The following is a 24591-nucleotide window of genomic DNA, read 5'->3' on the forward strand; positions in this document are numbered from 1 at the left end:
ACAATAAAATAAAAGCCTGGAGGTGAGACGGGGTGTGTGTGTGTGTGTGTGTGTGTGTGTGTGTGTGTGTGTGTGTGTGTGTGTGTGTGTGTGTGTGTGTGGAGTCAATACAACTTAGAAAATATAATTTCGGTGGTTTATGGTTCAGTTATGTTCACTGACTAAAGGTACTGATGTACCTGAGGGTACCACCACAGTGTCAAGAGGGGCACTGCCCCAGTGACAGTGTCATACCTTTTCTTTCTGAGAGTGTTGTAGTAGTAGTAGTAGTAGTAGTAGTAGTGTAATTGTTATTACTATACACATATATACATGTAACATATGCAGTGTGGCAAAAAATGTATACATTGATGTGTCAATCAGGCCTTTCTTACTGTAAGAGAGGCCAGTGGTAAAATATAAAGTATACATTATCATTCACGTTTCTAACTAATCAGTTGCTGATTCATTGAGAAGGTCAGTTTTAACTAATGATCAATCAACTCTTTATTGCTTTTCACTATGAACGGAAGGGAGGATGGATGAGACAGGGCACTAACAATGTTCATGTGTACACATGTCAAAGGCATAGAAAACAAGGAACATATCGCTGTTGTCGGATTAAAACCTCGTATCTCCAAAGTGGTAACTTTACAGGGGAAGGAAAAAACCTACATTAGTTTTAATGCAAGTCAATGGAACCAGACGTTTTTCCAAGTCATTCTGGGCCATTTGTTTTTGTCTGTTCTTCATGAAATTGACACACAAAGTAAAGAACAACAGGTATTTTCCAATTTTGTCAAAAACTGAAAAACGGCAAAAGTGGAGATGCGAGGTTTTCTTCTGACAACAGCGATATAAAAAAATAAGAAGCAGTACAGGCAAAAACACCACGTGGTAGAACATCACCATTGAAGAACCTGTGTTCACTTGCCTCGGACCCAGAGTTCCTGAATGAAATGACAAAATCTCCTTTTTAAAATCTCTGGTGAAAAAGTATGATAACTATTGTATTATCTCAGTTTAATGTTGTTTCAGTGTATTATGGGCCTAGTAGTATATTAATGGCTCAGTAGCTAGCGGCCTAACTTTCCCTTTCCACCTTAAGTAGTCCAGCAGTTCTGACGCCTGAAGCGCCAGAATGTGACTTCTCCTCCGTTTAAGGTGGAACGGGAAAATTCAAACAAGACGCTGGTGAATATCTGAGCTTCAGCTTTGAAGGCGAATGATTCCCTAAATGTAACTAAAGCCCGGCAGTGAGGAGCTGAACTGGTAGCTGTTAATGAAGTAATGCTCTTTTTATTTGAGGGTCCCATTTCTGAGAGGAAGATTTCGACCACTACTCTTTGTGACTCAAGGGGGCAATGAGACAGTCGAAGACAAGGGGTAGGGCTCAAAATAAGAAATGGAATTGGGCCTTTGTGTGTGTGAAATGTGCCCATAGCATCTCGCACTGAGTTATAGGAAAATGCGTTGAAATGAAAACCTAAAAATTGTTCAACAGACATGAATGAGGCAACAATGCGTTGCTAATACTAAGTAATTTAGATGCGCATCCACCGTAATAATAATAATAATAATAATAATAATAATAATAATCCATGGATCTACTGCTTTAAGACCTTCAGAGAACATGTTCTTCATTGGTTTCCTCAAACTGACTTTATCGAGTTCAGTCGAGTGATTGGGACAGTCCTGCGCCCTACCGGAGGATCTCGCGCTGCAGTTGGACCGTTTTGAGAAAGCGATTGTGCGGCTGTGGGCGAAGGTCTTTCTTAGATTTCTGCGCTGATTACATCTGAGATTTAAATCGCAGCCTGTGTGCGCAGCAGAGCGGCAGCTCGCACCACCGAAAAAAGAAAAGTAAAGCTCTGTTCAGTCAAAGTAATTACAAGTGTGTCACGCCTTCCTCGCCCTTTTGTGTCCTCTCTTAAAAGCATGTTGTTGGAGTGCATCGAAGCCTGAGCCTGACCTCTGATCTCTGCCCATGCTAGGGTCATCAGCGTCATGAAGGGTGGAGGAGGGGGGAAGGAGCCGCCAGTAGAGGGCGAGGTGAGCGGGAAACAGCGGCCCAAACGCAAGTGCCTGCAGTGGCACCCGCTGCTGTCGAAGAAGAAGGCTGTGGACTTCTCTGAGGAGGAAGAGGAGGAGGATGAAGAAGACCTGGAGAAGGTAAATGTTTTTTAAATGAACTATTTTTTTTGTGTTTATTTGGTAAGCTGCAGGAAGAAGATGGTGAGTTCAACTGTTGGGAGGGTTATTGTTGTTTCACTGTACATTCAGTTCACATCACATCATTAGAGGTGCTTGAAGTGCTCTGTTGTTCTCTCTGATACTTCTTCTTATTCTTCTTCCACACTGTTCTGCGATTAATACAGCCCGAACCGCTTAACGTACAGACTCCGTTCAGACTGCGTTTCGAAGTTCTCGGCGCTGTGACTTGTGCTATGTGTTTTTGGAGTCGATCGGATTGGTCGTTTTTAATAAAATTAAGTTTAAAAATGGAAAAACTCCCATAAGAATGAATGGGAAAATGTTCAGAACTTCAACTTCTAACTGACATCAATGACGTCACGGCAGGCCACTCAGTCTCACAGACACAGCTGATCACACAGGGAATTAGCAATTAGCTTTAGAGTTATGAGCATTTGTTTGGCACTAGGCACAGAAAACTGCCCCATTCACTCCCATGTAAATTTCTCAAAATCAGAATCTGCTTATTTCAAGATTTTCTCTGTGTTTAACTCGTCATAACTCAGACATTTTCTTCTCAATACAAACAACATTACACCAAAATAATCCTCAAGGGGTCTCATCTCAGACCATCTGTCCGGTTAAGCCATAGAGTAAACATTTCCCGAGTTATGACTGTTTGTTCAAAGGGTGCAAATCAGACTCAAACAAGGCTTCTCCACTAAGAGCTGCATAATAACAGAGTGACGGTTAATTTGAATGTAATTTGAATGAAACCCTTGCAGTTTCTTCAGGAAATGCACATCTAGTGTTTTTTTATTATGTCATTGCTGGCACAGTCGTCTGCAGAAGTTTGAAAACCCCAGTGTTCTGGTGATTTTTATCAATGAAAATAAATGAAAATTGTAATGGAGGAAGTAGCATCACGGAGTCAGAAAAAAAAGTGCTTATTTTTGGTGTCCATGCGTCGTAAAGGATGTAAAATAAAAAAATAGTCGTTTCAAAATGTCAGAGCAACTGGCTCGGAGTTTGTAGGACATTTTCGGACCATGTCAGATGTCTTTGTGTATTAACGTCACGCCAGCTCAGGAAGAAAGTCTGGCTCGATATTTAGGTCTCGTATGCAAGATCAACGTCATACTGATGATGATATGATGACAATGCTAGATAATTCACTCACATCCTCAGAATCCCGTCCTTCAGCGAGTTTTGACTTAACACTTTTTCAATGCACTTTCAGTCATCAGATTCGTCTGCTTGGCGAGGGTGTCCGAAGCACAGCTGACCTTACAAAATGTTCTTCCACGTGTTGTGGCCAAGTGCACATTTCTACCTGAGAAGACTTCAAATCCCTGTATTTTCCATATCACTGTTGTCTGAAGAAAACCTTGTGTCTCCAGATTGGTAACTTTACAGGAGAAGGAAATAAACCTACTTTACTTTCAATGTAAGTCAGTGGAACCAAACTTTTGCAAAAGTCATTTTGGGCCGCTTCTTTTGGTCCATTCATCATGAAATTTACACACCGTGTAAAGGGCAGCAGGTATTTTCAAATTATGTGACAACTGAAAAGCAACAGAACTGGAGATGCGAGGTTTTCTTCTGACAGCAGGGATAATGTAGCTTTAGCACATCCTACAGGGAACGAACTAAAATGTGGCATTTGTCTGCAACTTTTACTGTGTACTTTCAATTTATTTGACTTTAACATATTTGGGGGAAAATGGGACGTAGAAATATGAGCCATGGTTTTTCCACATTTTATGTTACATTTTTTATTTTTCAGTAAGTTAAATTTAGCAAATAAGCACTAACTCTGCATAAAATGTGAAGAAGTGTGTTCTCTGTTGAGGATGTGTTACCTATGTTCACTTAAACAGCTCACAGAGCAGGTGGTGGACTGCAGTAACATTGACGTGGTGGTGGTGTGTTGGTGTGTGTTGCGCTGGTCTGAGTGGATCAGGCATCCTGTGCATCAGAGTTTTTAAATACCTCAGTGTCATTGCTGGACTGAAAATAGCCCACCAAAAATATCTAGCCAAAACCGTCCTGTGGGCAGCGTCCTGTGACCACTGATGAAGGTCTAGAGGATGACCAACACAAACTGTGCAGCAGCAGATGAGCTGTCGTCTTTACATCTACAAGGTGGACTCACAAGGCAGGAGTGACTAATAAAGTGGACAGAGTGGACACAGTGTTTAAAAACTCCAGCAGCACTGCTGTGTCTGATCCACTCACACCAGCACAGCACACACTAACACACCACCACCACGTCAGTGTTACTGCAGTGCTGACAATGATCCACCACCCAATTAGTACCTGCTCTGTGAGGGTCCATGGGGTCCTGACCACTGAAGAACAGGGTAACAGAGTACCAGAGAAACAGATGGACTACAGTCTGTAACTGTAGAACTACAAAGTGCAGCTATACAGTAAGTGGAGCTGATCAAATGGACAATGAGTGTAGAAACAAGGAGGTGGTCATGATGTTATGCCTGTATGTTGACCAGTTAGAGTAAACTCTTATTTTGCTGCTTGTAAAAATGACAAACATGTCCAAATCTATGAAATTATAAACTTCAGCTGTTTTTTTTTTTAATCAAAAGAAATGCTTCTACTTACAAACACATTATGTTATTGAGTGAAATGATGCACTTTTCCCAGATTGAGAAGTGAAATGAAAATGGCAACACTGCAAATATAACTGCTGCTTCTACGTGTTAAATTGGCTGTTGGAGCAGTAAGAGCGTTGAAATGTGTAGGATTGTGAAAACGAAATGTTACCATAGCTGCTCCTGTTACTGTGCAGCCTTTAAGTCGCTCCTCAGTCGTCCTTTTAGCAAGCAGGTTTGTGCACTGTTACAAACAGCACCAACAAAGCTGTAATAATGATGGAGATGGCCATGCATTCAAGAAAGAGAGGTTGGATTGTATTAACAGTAATGACATGCTCATGCATACCGTTTCATTCTTTCACTGCCCAGGTGACGTTGATCAGGCAAGAAATGTTTGGGGTCCAAATTTTTTTTTTTTTGTGTTCACTAACACACACAAAGTCAAAAATCACCATATCTTTTTCATAAATCCATCCCCAAAACTTGCACGCACTGTCGCATGGCCTTGCTGCTCAAAATGTCATGCAGACTTGTTGATGTGGTTTGGAGCAGCGTTGCTCAAAGACTGGCCCACAGACGAGAAGTGGGCACCCTTTGGTGTTCCTTGGCCCAATGTGGTTGGGAGGCAAGTGGCCTGTAGTGGGCCAGTGATGGTCAAAAATCAGTAAAAATGCTTGGCTTTACAATAAAATTAATGTTTTCATACAAGAACCAACATGATTTCAAATGCATTTTGTCCAGTTTTGTTCCCTTTGACTTTAGAAACAAACTCTCCTGACATTTCAGTTGTCCAGTTGTGACACAGCATCACTTAATTTGCCACTGCTGTGTAGATATTTTATGTTCGCTTGAGCAATAGAGCATGAGACGGAGTGTGTTATCGCGAAATAACATCACAGCTGTGATTTGGTCGCTGTAGATCATCGCAGCCGTGATGTTACGGCGATAACACCGACCTCGTGCTCTGTTGCTTTAACACAGCAGTTAAACAAATACAGTAAGAAATTAATAAACGGGCCGTGAACGCGGCGTTTAATGTTTTAATGTTCAGTTCCTTCCTCCAAATTATAGCTCCTTAACCAGCAGCTTGTTGCTGCATCAGAGTAACGAGCTCCGCCCACTCGCAGTTCGTCCTCCAGCTCCACACAGACCGACTGACCGTTTGAGAATTTAGTCTCGTCTTCAGAGTCTGACCGAATCGGGTGTCGGTCAGATGTGAACCTAAAAGTATCCGTTTTCTGTTTTGTGGCAAAAGTAAGAAGTAAAAACGTTCAAATGGCTTAACGTGGCTGTCGAAGCCATCAACGGTGTCTCAGCGGAGTGATGGTGTTTGTGGAAAACCTGTGAAGTTACGATGAAATAACAGCGCAGTTAGAACGCCTCTCAACCAATCAGCTTGCATGGCCGGAGCTAACTGTTGTATAATGATACACATCACATATTGGCAGGGTAGACACACAAACTTCAAAAAAAAAAAAAAAAAAATTTTTTTTTTGGAGGGTGATTTTTTTTTACCCCAATTTAGTCGTATCCAGTTCCACCCACTAGTTAGGACTTCCCAATCACGCAATACCACCAGCACTAGGAGGGTGAAGGCCAGCACAGGGTTCCTCCAAGCCTTCTGAAGCACTACCGCTCGTGCAACGTCATTGGACAGCTGAACGCACTCGGTGGAAAGTGCCAACTGCCAGATCGGTTACTTCAGCTAACAGATGCTTGCACTGACTAGCATCGCGCTGAGTGATGAGGGGAGGCAGGGGCTCATCCTTCCCACCCAGAGAGCGAGGCCAATTGTGCTCTCTTGGAGTCCCAGAAATGGATGGCTGTAGCATCACCAGGGATCGAAACCTTGATCTGATGATTTGGGCGAACACTTAGACAGAAGATGACATTTTTAAGCAAGAAACTTGAGTTTTATTTCCCTGTTGGCCTTAGTGCTTTCTGGTAATAAATAGGTGGGCTTTAGGGGGGGGGCATGGTTTCGAGGACCAGATGACGTAGTCTGAACTATAAAAGTGAGCAGAATTCAGTGTGTAAACGCAGTGGACAGCCACTTTAGACAACAGGTGTTGTGCTGAATTCCGACTCTTCCTTGTGTTGTTTCTTTTTATAAGTAGTTAATACATCTTGAATTTTCAAACTAAAGATATGTGTTAAAAATACTAACAGAATCTGTGATATAGTCTTGCATCCAAGTGTCCGTGTGATGTGCTTGTATATGATGAGTCTGCTTCCAGTGGGAGAGGTGGATTTTAGCACAACGTCTATTGTCTTCGTAAAGTGAGGGGTTTTGGGGATGTGTTTAAGGAAAGGATTTGGGTGCCTACTGACAGCTGTTTGTTTAGCAACGTCAGCCTCGTAACTCCAGCGAAACACGACAGACTTAAAATTTGGACACCAGACGTTTCGGCTGAACGACGACGTTTGGGATAAATGGAAAATTAGATTTTTGACTTCCTTGTTATTAAACTTACAATCATTATCGTATTTTACTTAACAAATTAAAGTGATTTGCTCCGATTCCAAGATTCTGTGTTTTAGTATACATGCCATTCATATAAGGCATCCTCAGTGTCTTGGTGTATTGGTTTCAAATCCAACTTACTGATGTACTGTATTTAATCTTGATCCCACAGTTGCAGAGAACCCCTCGTGTTGTGACCACTCTTGCCCACGGTCATTCTGTGCTGAATCTGGAGCTGAATATTCTGGTCTTTGAGCACAGATGACCAGATGGGGTGTGTGCTTACGTGTCTTTGTTTTTTCCAGGAGCCGGTGGTGTGTGCAGAGCGCGGTAGTCAAGAGCCTGAATGTGGGGCGATGGAGGATGAAGGTGAGGAAGACTCCTCAGAGCAGAGAGCACGTCGGCCCATGAATGCCTTCCTGCTCTTCTGTAAACGGCATCGCTCACTAGTTCGCCAGGAACACCCGCGGCTGGACAACCGTGGCGCCACCAAGATCCTGGCTGATTGGTGGGCTGTGCTGGAGCCCAGTGAGAAGCAGAAGTACACAGACATGGCCAAGGAGGTGAGGCTGGTTGTGTACCTGCAGCATGTCATGCTCCTGGAACCCAGAGGTCACTGATAGCTTGTTTCTAGATTTAAAGGGGCATTCTGGCATAACACTAGCGCTTAGTATGTTGTTTGTCATGTTGTGCAACGTTACATAACTGAGCCTCGTTGATTTGACAGAACTGTTCTTCTCACTGTGCTACTCAGCCTTTGGGAATCACTATGGTGCCAACCAAGCATGACCGATAGCCTAGTCACTGATCTGTTGTCTAATGAATAGAAAGAATTATCTAGTATTTGTGTAACTCTTACCTTGTTCTTCAAAATCAAAGGCTACGTTCACGTTACCGGGTTAAAGTGGCGCAAATCCAATTTTTTTTGCGCCAATGTGACTCAGATCTGATGTTTTCAGGGCTGTGTGGACGCAAATCTGGTCTTTTGAAATCCGACCTGAGCCACTTTCACATGTGGTCCTAGATCCGTTATCTGATTCGTGGCCATGCGACCTTAATGCGACGCTCCGATCGGAATTCATGTGCTTGTTTTTCCGTGCCTCCTCTTCTGTCGTTTGCCACGGTTATAAGGTCTAACTTCCTTCTGCACTTGCCAAAAATAAAATAAATTAAAAAAACAATCAAACTGTCTAGCCCCAAAAACCCACTCCAAAGCGGGTGCGCTTTTACATAAATTCTTCTTACCTTCATCAGAAGGGTTTTTTTCTAGTCTTTAAACTGGAACATCAAACTCATCCACTAAATGGACCATTAAAAAAAATCTGTGGGCAAAATGAGTTTTTATTTCATTTTAACATTGTGCCGTGACCCGAACGGGCCATTGGTTATTCAGAATACACCAAAACTACAACAGCACAATGAGCATTGAATACACATTCAAAAATAATTCTACATAAATTTTTGAATTGTTTAGATTGTTTTAGATAGATTTTTTTTTTTTTTTTAAACCTATCTGCCTGAACTAAACACCAGGCATCTTTTCTTTTCGTGTAACCACTGATTGTTGTTGGGGGTTGGAGTGCACATTATGTTGCAGTGCATGCTGGGGACTGTAGTGCATCTCAGGATGAAACGGGGTCGTAATAATAGAAAATTTAAATAATTTCGGCCCGCGGGCCTCGTCTTTGACACGTGGGATCTACCAATAGAGTCTAGTGTGTCACCACTGTAGGAGGCGATGTGGTTGTTACGCTTGTCATTTTAGCTCATGTGGTTAGTCCCAAATCAGACTGGTCAGTATGTCGGATAAAAAGTATCTCCCAGACATCAAAAAACTGTTGGGGGGAAAAAATGATCTCATTTGAATTTTCTCTGCTCAGATCAAATCCAGCTGCTTACTTGTTGACAGTCTCCTTAACACTGCAAGCACAGAGTTGTTCTACCTATGTCTTCTGTCTCTACACGTTACTTGCATCTGCCTTGTTCTGCTTTGTGCCAAATATCTGACAAGTCTAACCGGGTCAAGGAGCAGCGCCAGGAGGCTCAAATTCTTGGGGAAAAAAGCTGTTTAAGAATTTCTATGAATGCTCCACCTGGACTGATGAATTTTAGACATTAGACTCTGCACCTTGCCTAATACAGGTTTCACCTACTTTAACTCATAGCCCTGGGAAAATCGCAAGTTTAATTAGCTAATTGTCACATGACCCCCTTAATGTAGTCAGTGTGCCTCTCTTTATTGTTTTATGGAGTGAGGCTTTTCAAATGACTGTCGTTCACCAGCCCACCTGCATTACATGTCTCAGGATATTTAACTATATTTGCCTGACTTTGTGCATATGAGTTAACCCTTCACACTGCAACGGCCTGCATGTGGGCCCACTCTTTATTTGATCGCTCCTGCATAACTGCACAGCTTGCGAATTAGTTTTTAATAAGTTGTAATAAATGCTGAAAGCTAAGTTTTAAGTTTAGTGACTGTTAAGTGGAGAACCAGATGTTCAGTTTTCTACATGCCCCAAATGTAGTTTGTTTGGCCAAGGAGTTTCTTTTGATTGGCTCTGTAAATAATATGAGCGTAAGACTGAACTGGTTTGCATAGATAAAAAAAATTGTGCAGTGTTGGAAACCTGCAGATGTGATTAAGGTATGCACTGTGTGCACAGCTAATTAACGGGTATCAGCTTCAATTACGTTTTAACTACATTAGCCTTGTAGCTTCAATGCAAGACTAAAGAAGCAAAATTCAGACATATCCTGGTAGATTGGCCACATTTGGAAAAATCTTATAACCGTTTTTTTGGTGTCGTATTCTCCTACAGTCCAAGTCACTGCAGTTTCACAGTGATTTTTTTCAGATTAAATTCATTGTTATGTTGGAAATAACTGAGTTTTCGCATCCCTGACTGTGTTTCTTTGCTCTCTATAGTATAAAGATGCTTTCATGAAGGCGAACCCAGGCTATAAGTGGTGCCCTGCCACCAGTAAACCAGTGAAGAGTCCCACTCACGCTGTGAGTAACGTCCGAAAAAAGGCCTGGTCTCTGTCCTCCAACCCCACCAAGGATGCTGCTGTTGCCAAAAAAGTGCCCAAAGCTGACAGCACACCACAGCTTAATTTTGCCATGGCAGGTGAGTGTCATGAGATACGCTTGAAGCAAATGAGAAGCATTTATGAAGAACATCTACCTACTTACACTCACTGGGCCTCATTCATCAACCGTTCCTAAGAAGACATTCCTTCTTAAAACCCAGTCACACAGTTTTCATAAAGATTCTGACATTCACCAGGGTTTTCTTACTTGGGGTTTATTCTCAGGTAAGAACAGAATCTACACACACTCAAAAGCGCAAAGGTGTGAACAGTTCTGTGGTTTAAGAACTCGTCATGAGTCTTGAGACACCTGAGACTTTTTCTCAGGACCTTTCTCAAGAACAAATTTGAGAAAAGCACGTAGGAAGATATTTGTGAACGAGGCCCACAGTTGGTCCATTTTTACACTTGTATGCAAAAGTTTGGGCACATTACATATTTTGTTGCTTTTTGACATGAAAATAAGTAAACACAATATATATCACAGGTGTCGGAACAAAACCTCATCTGTCTACTTTCGTTTTTTTTCCCCCCACTATTCAGTTTTTGACATAATTTGAAAATACTGGTAGTCTTGTAAGTTGTGTGTAAATTTAATGATGAATGGACCATAAGAAGTGACCCAAAATTACTAAAAACGTCTGGTTCCATTGACATACATTAAAAGTAAAGTGTGTTTTTTCCTTCTTCTGAAAAGTCCTCATTTTGGAGATGGAGGTTTTGATTTGACAACAGCAACGTATTACATAATATAATTATATCTGCAAATGTCTTTATATTTTATTAACCTAAAAAACTGTTATAGCTAATTTAACTTGTTGGGCCTTAATTGACTTGTTAGGACTGGCTCAGCAAGTCAAGAATTGTCCTTAGGAGCTGTCAGCTCATGACAGTTCCGGAGGGTAGTAGGTATCCTCGCTCTTCAGACCTTGAGTACTAACACTCAACAACCATGGGCTCCTCTAAGCAGCTGGCTGATGAACTGAAAATGAATCTAATTAATGCCCACAGAGCAAAGAAGGGCTGTGAAGAGATGGAGCTCCTTTAGCTTGCAGCTCTCACTGTATGAATTGGCCTTAAGAAATTTAGGGTAACTGGAGGACCAAGAAGACTCTCAGACAGTTCTGTTTGTACGCTGACCAGGAAGGCAAAGCAGAACTTATCCGTGTAAATAAAAAGGAGCAGCATTTAGCAGGAACTAACTGTTGTATAATCTGGTATCAAAAACGCTGACATCTAGTATTAATAAACTGACACAGGTGTTGCACTGGTATCAAACACGGTGGAGTTTGTAGCGGTGGTTGGTTAGTGTAGTGGGTAACACCTCTGCCTTCTACGCTGTAGACTGGGGTTCAATCCCCTGCTTGGACAAGCACCTACACTATACCAATAAGAGTCCTTGGGCAAGACTCCTAACACCGCCCTCGCCTACCTGTGTAAAATGATGAAATTGTAAGTCGCTCTGGATAAGAGCGTCAGCCAAATGTTGTAAATGTAAATGTAAACCTGTTGGGGTGATAGGGGTCCATCAGACAAGAGCAAGGTCTGTCTGACCACAGATAAATGAGCCGAGGAGGGGTGTCAAACTCCAGCACTAAAAGGGCCATGTTAGAAAATTTCAACGAATCTGTGGGCCAGAGGAAAAAATCTTTTTATTTCATTTTGAATGAATGATGTGTGGTAACCCGAACTGGCCTTTGTTTATTTAAAATACGCAAAAACCTAAGCAGTAAAATATATGCACTTATAGTAGACCTTAAAATATTACACGAATGCTTGAAATATCCCAAATTTAAATGTCCCCAGGATGCTGCCGGGGAATGTAGTGCAGCACCTTGTGAAACGGGCTAATATTAATAGAAAATGAAAATACCTTTGTGGGCTGGATAGGATTGCGTGGGCCTTTCGTTTGACACATGGGGTCTAGAGAATAACAGGTTGTAACACTGTGTGGAACAACAGGTGTTATAGGGTTTCTAACTGTGCACTCGGACTAATAAAGTATACAGAGCTGGGTTTCACAGCAGAGATTGAGTCTAGTTACATTGGACAGACACTATTATACTAAGACTAGGATGAAACAACTCTGCTGTAGTCTTTAAGGGTCCGTCTGGGAGCATAACGTCACATATTATTGAATAAAGTCTTCAGCTGTGTATTTCAGATGTGCTCATGAGTGAGTCATGTTAGCACGCACAGTTTGCTTTGCTTGGAGGCAGAATACAGTGTCAGCTCAGCGTTATGGAAACATAATGGCTAATGTAAATAAAAAAAAATGATGGTGTCAAGTTTCAATATTGTTTACCACGTGGTGCTGTTGAGCCGTTTCAATACATACAGGATTAGGGGGTGTTCAGATAATGTATCTTTAAATGGAAAGCAGGGCTGGGTCTCATGCTAAAAACAAGCTGGGGGGCATTTGATTGACAAGTTGGTAAACACAAGAAGGCGATTTGAGAGTACATGAAAAGATCAAGATGTGCAATAAACATTAGGAAACTGGCTTAAACTGAAAGTGAAAGAGTTTTCAATTATTATCTTTGTGCTGGAAAAGAGCTTTTCCCTCTTTGGTGACTAGAGAGAAGGAATCCTCTATATTGGTAGGTCAAGCTATGTTGACGTCAGCGGTGGACGAAGTACACGAATCATGTACTTGAGTTAAAGTAGAGACCCCCAAGGTAAAATATTTCTCCAGTAAAAGTCGAAGTTCCTCCCTTTAGACCTCCACTTGAGTAAAAGTACTAAAGTATTTACATTCAAATGTACTTAAGTATAAAGTAAAAGTACTAAAAGAGTAATTCTGGCTCTGATGTCCTGATATCATTTTTATAACCAGACTGGCTTCATGAACTCATTTCAGGTGAAAGTCCTCCAGCGTCTCTCTTGGTAAACCAGTCTTTTAATAGAACGTCATTAATTAGTGACGCTGACGTCTATTAAAATGATCAGAAGCACAAAACACTGAAGGTAAACAGTTTCCATCAGGGAGAACCGAGTGGCTCTGAAATCACTTTTTACACACAAGCAAAGTTTCAGTTTCAGATTTATTTACAACTTAGTTCCAAGTTTAAGTTGAATAAAAACTGGCTTTAAACTCAGGATCACAGATGAGCTCCTTTACTGTGTTGATCTGTAGGCGTCTGTTCATAAACATAAACCAGCCCAAACTCATTTACTATAAAATGAAATGGTGTTTGTAGAAATTCAGAAAAAAGCCGCGTCAGTCTCGACTGCATATGTGGACATATTTCTATATTGTGCTCTATTTACACAAAGTTAGGTTAGTTCATCATTTATGTTGAACAGACTCTCCCAAAGTTTTACGCTGCTGCGCTGACGTTGAACCGCGTGCTGCACTGGGTGGGTATGACCAACAGGTCAAAAGTAAAAAGTCGCCCAAAATGGAAATACTTCAGTAAAGATACAGAAAAAATACTTAAGTACAGTAATGAATTACATTTACTTAGTTACTGTCCTCCAGTGGTAGACGTGTGGTGCTTTTTTGTGGTGCTCAGTGGACAAGATGACATTTTATTCGACTTAAATACACAGTTTAAACCCGCGAATTGCGCTGCAAAGGCTAGTGGAGTGTTTTTTAGTCTTGGTGTGTGTTTGTCCATAGATGACAATGTAAAGAAGTGCACTTGAGAGAGTTTGAAAAGGTGTCATCTGAAAAATCCAAATTTCTTTATACTTTCTTGTGTGAGTCCTAATATGACAGTATTCACCTGAAGTGTGTGAAATAGTACGATGCAATACACCTGCAACTCCAGCTTAGTTATGTCTGCACACAGCAGTAATGAGGGGGTCAATTGGTGGACGGCTCAGTTACTGGCGTTCCTTATCACTCCCTCAGCGTGGCAGTGACTGGCATACTGGTTCCACTAGTATGCAGATGTTTTCAGTGTCAGTTTTCTTACAAATAGCCCCGTAATCTTTTTCTCGATTTGCATCAGACGCCTGTGTATCAAAATCAGTTTGCGTCTGCCTCTCGCTTCGCAAGGCTGATGTATTTCTGTTAGCATTACAGTGGGGAAATTCCTGCTATTCACACTTTTTGAGCATCTTTGTTCTGTGTATTGTGCTTTTCTGGTCTTTGCTTATAGTGTCTGTCAGGCTACGTTCACGTTACCAGGTTAAAGGCTATTTTCACATTACAAGCCTCATTGCTCAAATCCGATCTCGATGGTTCAAACTCGTTAAGGTAAGCGATTCAAATCTGTCGTTAATGAACCGGCGTCCTGAACTGACCCTCATGAGCTCGTCCTACTCAGTAACGTCACGTGACTGAATCACTGCATCATCAGCACAAACTAACAAGCAGAACGAGCTTCGCTGAGAAGATCATTAACTCTGATCAGCTCTCAGCTTCGTTATTAGAGCCAGACGACGGGGGAAAAGGCACTGCTGCCATGGTAACGCTCAATGATGGCACACACCAAGTGGAAAATAAGCTCATGAATTCCGATCTGAACATTCTCGTTAATGTTGCACTGCCACATATCGGATAAGTAGCCGATCGAGGACCACATAGGAAAGTGGCTCAGGATGGATTAGAAAAGATCAGATTTGCGTGTCCACACAGCCCTGAAAACATCAGATCTGAGTCACATCAAAAAAATAAATAAAAATCTGTGCCAAAATGGCACGAATCTGATTTTTTTGCACTAATGTTGTTCAGATCTGACGTGTTCAGGGCTGTGAGGACACGCAAATCCGATATTTTCGAATCCATCCTGAGCCACTTTCCTGTGTAGTCCTAGATCGGATGCATGGGATTCATTCGTGTGACGTCACTGAGTAGGGTCATTTCAGGTCTCCAGTTCGTTCACATTAATGACAGATTTGAATCACTTACTTAAACGAGTGTGAACCATCGTGTCCAAGAGATTGGATTTGAGCAAAAAATCTGATTTGAGCAGTGACGTTTGTAATGTGAACATAATCTAGATTAATAATGCTGGTCTAGGATCACCACAACCCATTCACACTGGTATTTTCATTAGGAGAGGATTCAGTTGCATCAGTTCCTGTGGTGTTTGACGTTCTACTTCTGTTTGTGTGCATGTATGTGTAGATCCGACTAAGATGGGTGGTCTGAGCATGCTGCTGCTAGCTGGAGAGCACGCCCTGACTGCCAGAGAGGTATGGTAACCCTGCAACAGTCACTTACACTACAGCCTGATATGCACTGGCAACATCATAAGGGCCTGATTGTCTGCCACAAGGATGGTCTTGGGTACATGGAATAAAATCCATTTTACAGTCCTATAAGACTATAAGGAATGCATTTATAACATCAATAAGTCGATATTTGCAGAGGTGAAATTATACTGGGCAAGTTTTTATAGTACGGCTGTAATGGGTGCACACAGTGCAGTATTGCTGCAGGACTTGGTTGACTCAGCAGTAAAGACTGCTTATATCTTTTAGACCTCCACCAATTTTTAAAAATTTCTGATTTCTTTACATTGAGATGTAAACAAAGACATTCAGACTGTTTTGATGTGAAATTGTACATTGTGGAGAACTTTGCTGAGAACTTTATTGACAAATTTCTTAACAGTGGTTTTAATAGGAGCCAGTGGTCACGATATCTACAGTGCAAACATAATAATTGTGTGTGCAATCCAGACTGACCAATAAACCTTCTGAGGTTTTATAGGTTTATAATGATAAAACACATTTGCTTTGGCTACTGTTTTACTGTTTTGCCTTACGACACCCTGCATGTACCTCTACACCCTGAATATGTTTCAAAAAAGTTTTGGACCAAATCCTTTTAAAGCATCTTCTATTGTAAGCGGCACATTTAGAGCCATTTCGTGTAATTACCTTTTTGATAGATTTTTTGTAGAAACATTGAACTCTTCAGATTTCCGGTTCCTAACACCACCACTGTAAAGCAAGTGTTACTCTAAGTTTCTCTAGAATTGAGCATTTCACATCAAGCCATTGAATTACCTACAGTGGTCATGTCACTTTTTAACGTATAGTGGTGTCCTATGTGATAATAGGAGATACTAGTCTATAAACAAATGGTGTTCTGGTCTGTGGGACCTATTTTCAGTGTTTACCAAAAGAATTTGTTTAGAAATTATGTGATTTATGTTTGTTTTCTGTGAAGGACATATAAAATAACACATTTTCAGTGCCTTCACTCTGTTCACCCCCCACACATTTATATTACACATGTGGTGTTGGGCTGAACCTGCGGGGAATAAAAGTGGAGGTGCTGTCCTTCACTCTGTTCTCCTCCTACATGGCCTGTGTGTGTGTGTGTGTGTGTGTGTGTGTGTGTGTGTGTGTGTGTTTCTGAGAGGATGAACAACATGGACAGGCTGCTGACTGGCTACAGCTGCTAAAGGAGAAGCCTACACTGGCCACTTGTGATATTTTAAACATCTGGTACTTTTACATAAATTGTAACAGCTGTACTGATTTAAAATGCCAATAATGCGGTGGGTCCACCAGACCACTGAGTAACAAACACATCAACACCACACAAGGGTTAAAAAGTCTTTATATGTGACTCGTAGTCATCCCTCTAAATGTCATCAACAAGTACAGCAGATAAAAGCTGATGTATATTCAAAGTGCTAGGGCAGGCAGTGACCAGGCAGCAGGACAGTAATTTTTTCTACAGAATTGTTGCTAGATGATGTAAGGAAATGGTCCACATTGACAAAATGAGGCTTGCTAGTTAGTCCAGTTCATCTTTATAAGAGAAAAGCAGCTGTTTTACTGCGTAGAGCAGCATCGATGAGCTAAAGATACCAGGGATTTTTTTGCCTGATAGAGTTTTGGTGCTTAGGTTCGGACAGGGACGTTGCCGTGTGCTGTAAAACTAGCCGCTGTGACTGCTCTGAGGAGCTGAGTTGATATTTACCCTGACCTTAACCAGTCTAACTGAAGCAAAGGCAGAGCTGGCATCAGTAGCTCAGCAGGTTCTCCTGCCCTCTAGTGAGACCCAGATGGTATTGCAGTTAGTTTGAGCAAAGCACTGCCTGTTAGCAAGGATAGACGGGCTGTTTATGAGGTGCACTGCACATGTCAGTCAACACAAAACAAGCTGATGGAATTACTTATTGGAATAACTTGGAATAAATGATGGAATATCTTATTAATTTGTGGGATTAAGCTGCATGAAAACTGCTGACCATAATATTATTTGCATACTATTAAACCATGAGTCACAAACCCTCCTCCTGGAGATCTGCTTTCCTGCAGGTTTTACCTTCAACCCACTTCAAGCAATAATTAGATGGATCAGGTGGGATGGATTAGGGTTGGAGCTGAGGTTTGTAGGTAGGAAGATCTTCAGGAGCAGGATTGGTGACCACTGTATGGTGAAACTAAGTGATAAACATGTTCAGAAAGTGGGCCATGCATTCTGATGAACCGTTTAACCTCTGGGTTTATTGTTTAGTTAGCAGTTTTAAGCAGGAGTGTCAAACTCAACCAGTAAAAGGGTCATATTAAGAAATATCAAGACCTCCGTGGGCCAGAGAAAAAAAAGTTTTTATTTCAGAATCAAGCTTTATTGGCCAGGTGTGCTTACGCATACAAGGAATTTGGTTTCACAATATCAGATAAACATTTACATTAGTAAATTAAGTAAAATAACATGAAATGAAATAAAATACAACATTCACTAATACACACACACACACACACAGTCATATTAGATTTTTATTAACGTTGCGCTGTAACCCGAACTGGCCTTTTTTTTTTTTATTTATTTATTTATTTATTTATTTATTTAAACCCAGTTTTCTTCCCAATTTGGTCATTTCCAGTTCCACCTGCTAGTTAGGATTCCCCCAATCACACTATGCTATCAATGTTAGGAGGGTGAAGGCAGCACAGGCTTCCTCCGAGACCTGTGAAACCAGCCACCGCTTCTTTACGAACTGCCGCTCACGCAACATCACAGGACAGCCGAACGCGTTCAGAGCAAAGCGCCAGCTGCCAGATCTGTTACGTCAGCTACTAGCATTGCATTGAGTGATGGGGTAAAAGGGGGCGCCATCCTACCCGCCCAGAGTGAGCAAGGCCAGTTACGCTCTCTTGGACCTTCGACTACGGACGGCTGTAGCATCACCAGGGATCGAACTCGCCATCTCCTGATGATGGGGTCAAACGCTTAGACGGTTGCGCCACTCAGGAGCCCCAAACTGGCCGATGTTTACTCAAAATATGCAAAAATAGACATTTGTAAACCTTGAAATATTACAAGGACACTTGAATCATTCAAAATTTAAATGTCGCCAGAAGCTCAGTCTTTTAAACCTGCCTATCTGCTTAAACTAGACATCTGACATCCTATCTTGACTGCAGGTTCGTTCATTCCTGGCCAGTTTCTGTGCTGCTGAGCTGATGTTAAAGGTTGAACTGCAGCTGAAATGCATTTAGTGATATGACTGGTGTGGAACTGTCTAGAATTGTGTAGAATTTTGGTGTAACCGCTGACCACTACAATGTGCACCTGTATAGTAAGTGGAACTGATAAAATGGACAATGAGCTATTATAATCACAGATGAGGAACAAGTACTCTAGGTATTTGGGTGGGGGGGGGGTCCTCATTCTGCTATCTACTTTAAATAAGTTCTCCTTGTTCCCTGATATAACGAACACATGATCTCTGCTTAGTCAAATTCGTTATGACAGGCCTGTATCTGCCACTGCAGCAGCTACTCTGAGCCTTGGCTTTACAAACCAGGCCATGGGTCTCTGTGCCATGAGAAGCAATATGGAGCCGAATATGCCATAATCCTAATTGTGTCCCTGTGCTTTATGAGGATATGAGCTTTTCTGGCCCATTCATTAAGCACCCCATCGAGAAGGTACTGATCTGGGATCAGGTCTGTCCTCTCAGTTGAGTTAGATTTAATAGGAAGAAGCAAGAGCTTGAGAAACATCTATATACTGTAGATCAGGTGCTGTATTTGTAGATCTATAACAGTTTTTAAACTGGACAGCAACACATTTTTATTGTTTTGTTCGTGTACTATAGAACAGTGGGTTTAAAGTCAAGAGTGTGAGGTTAATATTCACTTTATGATGTGATTGCTAAAGCCTTTAACTGGATGAATTCTGAAGTGAGTAGAAGTATATGAGCTGCTCAGATCCAACCAAACACCTCAAAAGAGAAACCGTGTTAGTGCTTGGTAGACTTCAGGCAGTGAATGACTGCAAAACATCAACAGAATATAAATCATGAGAATTTAAGATTATGCCTATATAGTATGGTGCAAAAGTCGGAGAGCTCCCTTCATTTAATTCCCAGTCAAACTGGACGTTAAGTACACTTGGTTCATTTTTCAGGAGATATTTCTGAGATTAGATTTGAGATAATCCACTTGTATAAGGAAGGGAAAGCCCAAAGAAAAATAAGTGAAGAAACAGAGGTTTTGCCCAGACCTCAACGGCGCTGAATGTAGGCTGAAGTTTGAAGGGTTCCCCTGAAGACGCATTAAATACCGAAAATTATATTATATTTTATATTATATATCGCTGCGTGTTGGAAAAAACCTTGTATCTCCATTTTTGTCGTTTTTCAGTTTTTGACCTAGTTTGAAAATACATGTTTGCCTTTACATTGTGTGTAAATTTCATGATGAATGGACCAAAAGAAACGGCCCAAAATGACTCGGAAAAACGTCTGGTTCCATTGACTTGCATTAAACGTAAACCAGGTTTTTTCCTTCTCCTGTAAAGTTATAATTCTGGAGATACAAGGTTGTCTTGTGAGTTTTTTTTTTTTTTATTATTATTATTTTTTTTTTTAATGTGTTTCTGTTTTTTTTAGCCACTTAATAATTAATAACTTGTGGCTGGAAACTTCATAGCTTCTTCATTTGAAGTCCAGCATGCTGGAATACAGGACCAAAACAACAGTACTATGACTATTCAGTTACTTATACTTTGCTCTTCATATTACCTTTGAAGGTTCATAAATTTTTGAGTGGGTATTATCGTTGTGTATTTGGGTGGGCTTCTGTGTGGGCATATGTCCATGTCTGTTTCTTCACTCTGCAGATGTAGAGCTTTGCCCCGTGTCTCTGTGGACTCCTCTCAGTCCCGTTAATCTGCAGTGAATTCCATTTTGCTGCTGCTAAGTGATCCTAATTGCCCCCAGCGCTGTGTTTATGTCACTAAAGAGTGCCAAAGGGGGGTCTATTGAAAAACAATAAGCAGCGTCTCTGAGTTTTATGGATAAACTGTATTACATCATCTGCCAAAATGTCTGTAGCTTGGACAGACCGTCACTGTATCCCCATCACTGTAGTTTTAGAGTCTTTAAAAGGCAGGGGAGTCTGACTTGTCATAACACAGTATTCCACCTTGAACTTGAACAGAAATAGAAGTGTGTATCATGTTGCGGTTTGCACCTACTTGCAGTTGTGCAAGAAACCTGCCACTGAATCTTTTGGATCTGGTGGTCTTATAACTTTGTCAAAAGCCTTAGCAAAAAGGCTTCTTCCCACCTAGTGAGCAACTTGGGCCTAGTCCCATTTCTTCTTTTTGCCCCAACCCCTTGTTTTCAAATGTCACCCTAACCCCTTGGAACTGAGTTACAGGGGGTAGTGGTTGAAATGTTGCCCCACGAAATGGGACAACCCTCACATTAAATAATCATAATAAATAATAATAATAAAAAAAACACACATTACTTCGTTAACAGCTACTAGTGCTGCTCTGTAGGCGACTCTACCGTCTTCATTGACAGCAGAGAAAGGAAAAGTTAAGCAGCCTCACTGGTTTAGTTACAGTTAGGGCATCCTGTAATTTCAAAAAGAGGGAGTGTAAGACAATTATTTATTATCGCCTCTAATTCTTTGGTGATGTGAAGCTGAAGTCAGCTGGTCGCCAGCTTCTTGTTCGCATTTTCCTGTTCCACCTTAAATAGTGCAGCAGTTACATTCTGGCGCTTCAGGCATCAGAACTGCTGGACTATTTAAGGTGGAATGGGGAAGTTAGATAGCTAACTACCGAGACATTAGAATGCTATTAGCGTTTTTTTGTGCTTTTTATAAAGAAAACAAGCGTAATACACTGAACAACTTGAAGATAATACAGTGGTTATTGTGATTTATTTATTTATTTATTTTATTTTATTTTTTTAACTGAGAAAATTGTTGGTTTCTTTGGTCTCTTGCGCAGCCAACTTGCTGTTTTTTCTTTTTTTTCTCATAACAGTCTGTTTGGAGTGCCTCTGAAAAACCTCCGTTTGGAGGGCCATGTAGCCCTAACACTTCGCCCTGCCCCTCGTACTCAACACAAATTGGGACACCCTATCCCTAGACCTGGGGGGCTTAGCCCACAAAACAGAGGGCTAAGGGCTGAGTGGTAGGGCGTGGGGTGAAATGGGATTGGGCCTTAGAGCAGCCCCATCTTTGTTCATTGAAAGAAGCTAATTTCAGTTCTAGGCTCTGCTTCTACAGTGCTGAGCAGTACTTTGTCTGACTGCACCCTCAGGAGGAGAAGTGCTTATGCAAGTCATTAGTTTTAGGACCAGGGTTATTATGTAGCATCATTAATGAACCATGGCTCAACCCTGACTTATCAACTCAGTACATACAGTATTGCCTTTAAACATCAGACGAACATTTCAGTTGGGTTTTTTGTTATTTTAAGCTGCATGATTTGTCGTTTTGGTTTTTAGATTTCCTCTAGCACTTCACAGACTGGGGTCGCAGATGTCGCTAAGCATTCTGGAACATCTGCCCTTTACCAGTTGGCTGAGGTGAGAAGCCCAAAAACACATATTGCACATTTGCATACAAAATCATTCTCAGTCATGCAATAACATGCACACTTAATGTAATAAACTTATTTAATGCTGTGTGGTTTTATGCCCCCAGATTTCCTCCTGTCCACACCAGCCTGCCGAGGGACTTAAAAGCTCAGAAAGTAAGAGCCCAGCAGCCCCCCAGACGGAGGTGAGAGGTCTAAACTCCATGGTCTGTTGTAAAAGGCAGTGACAGTAAATTCTCACATTTAAATGGCCATAAAGAAATGAAGACGCATTGGTCACTTTATCAGAATTGCCATTCTAAAACTGCAAAGAACCTACTTTTGCTCTCAAAACATCCAGAATTCCTTGTAGCAAGGACACAACAAGGAAACTGGAAACGTTCCTGAGAGATCCAGGTCCATTTTGACATGATCTTGTCACTTCATCACCACCGATTTGTCAGGTGCACAGAAATCGACCACATTCCAAAGGTGCTCGGTTGGATTCAGATCTGGTGACTGAGGAGGCAGTTGAAGTACTGACCTATGCTTTGTGACGAGGTGCATAATCGTACTGGAAGTAGCTATGCGGAGATGGCCAAACTGGCCATAATGGGGTGTACATGGTCAAAAACAATACTTAGATAAGTTGTGACATTAAAATGATGGGTGATTCGTATTAGGGTGTCCAACTTGTTGCAAGAAAACATTTCCCACGTCGTTACACCGTCAGCAACAGCTTGGCTTGTTGACCCAAGGCAGGTTGGGTGCATGGATTCATTCGTGTATGTTAAACTTGTGAATCTGCTGTCTGCATGTCTCAGTAGAAATTCAGACTAATCAGACCAAATTACGTGTTGTCCATTGTGGTGAGCCTGTGCCCACTGTAGCCTCAGATTCCTGTTCATGGCTCATGGGACTAGAACCTAATGTGGTCTTCTGCTTTTGTAGCTCATCCACCTCAGTGTTCGACACGTGCATTGAAAGATGCTTTTCTGACCACCTTTGACGTAGAGTGATTATTTGAATGTCTGGCCGTTGTCCTGGTTTTTGGCCACAGAACTGCCTCTCTCACCATTCTGCCCCATTTAAAGTCACTTAGACCAAAATACCACCCCCAATTTCTAAAGCTGTGGTGCTATGTCTGCGAAATTGTATTGGACTGTGGCCACATGATGTTTACATAATTGCAGGACACAGAAAGTGCACAGGTGTTCCTAATAAAGTGACCATGAGTGTATATGTTTTAAGTGACTGATGATATCCTGTCTACTGATGATGTGACAGTACAATATTACAGTTTTAAACATGTTGCATTAAACTCGTAGTGTTTCAGACACCGCTGCGACAAGGAGATTTTGGGTCTGTCCATCTCCAGCTAATTAAAAAGTGGAAAATTGGACAATCCCATGTTCAAGAGGTCATTGAGTAATATTAATTGAGAACCACTTACGTTGTGCAAAGCTGATTTTCCTCTGTGTTCATATGAATGTGCTGCAAATGTAGAGCACAAACTGTGGAATGGCTATTGTTGTAACAGCTTTGTGCCATCTGGGGAAGGTTCTCTCAACTCCACTTTTAATTGAATCAGCTCGCTTGAACTGAAACGGCCCCAGTTCCAATAAGCGTAGTTTATATTTTCATGTCCAGTTGCTGACTTCACTGCTTTGTGAGCCAGTGCCTCATGTGGGCATCACTGCACTCTTACACATGTGAGAAGAGCAGCATCTGTTGCAGTGCTTTTGCATGCTGCCTTACTGAAGCGCCGTTGCTCACTGCTCTCCGTTTTCCCTCTTCCTCAGGCATGTGGCCCATCTCAGCCCAACTCGCCCGATCTTCCTAGCAGCTGTGTGCGGTCTCCCCTCTTCCAGCTGGCCGAGGTATGGTCTCAGCTTCAGCCGATTTGTGAATTACACCAGGAAAGAAAGGGGGAATCTGGTTGGTTTGTCATGAAGTGTGAAAATTACAAAAAATCTGGCTTCTAAGCCGGGAAGCATCGATACCACTTCTTCCCTGAGTACCGAATACCGATAAATGATCTTTAAGTATCAAGTACCAACATCAATCCTACTGCTATCTAAGGAATAGGTGTCATTAAATTCTTTTTTATGCTGCAAAATATTTTTTGGTCCTGCTCCAGGTGAAATACTGGCTTTCAGGTTTTTCAGTGAACGTTCTTCATGATATAATCCTACACCACCAACATGTTGCTTGCTTCAGTTAAGGCAGGCCTACACTGTGCGATTTTAGCCCGTTTTAAGCGTGATTTGGTTGGAGCCGTCTGAATTTTATGACCAGGCCAGATTTCAGCCTGATTGGCTATCGTTTGCCGTGCCGTGTGAGAGGGGAAATGATGCTAGATTAGCTGCCCAAACGAGCCCCGATTGAGCAGTCAGACATTCTGATGGTTTTCTGACGTCAGAAATTTTGGGTGCTTGTCTGACAGTATGAGCAGCCTCATGAACCAATTTCACAAACCACACGCAGTCACAACCGCCGCTCCTGCA

The 24591-nt window shown here is 41.6% G+C and overlaps 1 protein-coding gene across 7 annotated transcripts in view; it reads left to right on the forward strand.

The window, feature by feature from the left end:
• LOC108423793 (BBX high mobility group box domain containing) overlaps positions 1-24591 on the forward strand; it is a 51566-nt gene that overhangs the window by 10789 nt on the left and 16186 nt on the right. For all 7 annotated transcript variants that reach the window (XM_017691364.2, XM_017691369.2, XM_017691368.2 and 4 more), the window contains 7 exons: positions 1974-2151; positions 7557-7814; positions 10181-10382; positions 15422-15489; positions 22014-22094; positions 22213-22290; positions 23887-23964. In XM_017691364.2, the coding sequence (XP_017546853.2) occupies positions 1987-2151; positions 7557-7814; positions 10181-10382; positions 15422-15489; positions 22014-22094; positions 22213-22290; positions 23887-23964 (930 nt within the window). In that variant the 5' untranslated portion in view covers positions 1974-1986. The remainder of the gene's footprint in view (positions 1-1973; positions 2152-7556; positions 7815-10180; positions 10383-15421; positions 15490-22013; positions 22095-22212; positions 22291-23886; positions 23965-24591) is intronic.

This window comes from Pygocentrus nattereri, chromosome 18 (genome assembly GCF_015220715.1).
Source record: "Pygocentrus nattereri isolate fPygNat1 chromosome 18, fPygNat1.pri, whole genome shotgun sequence".
In the NCBI taxonomy this organism is placed as follows: domain Eukaryota; kingdom Metazoa; phylum Chordata; class Actinopteri; order Characiformes; family Serrasalmidae; genus Pygocentrus; species Pygocentrus nattereri.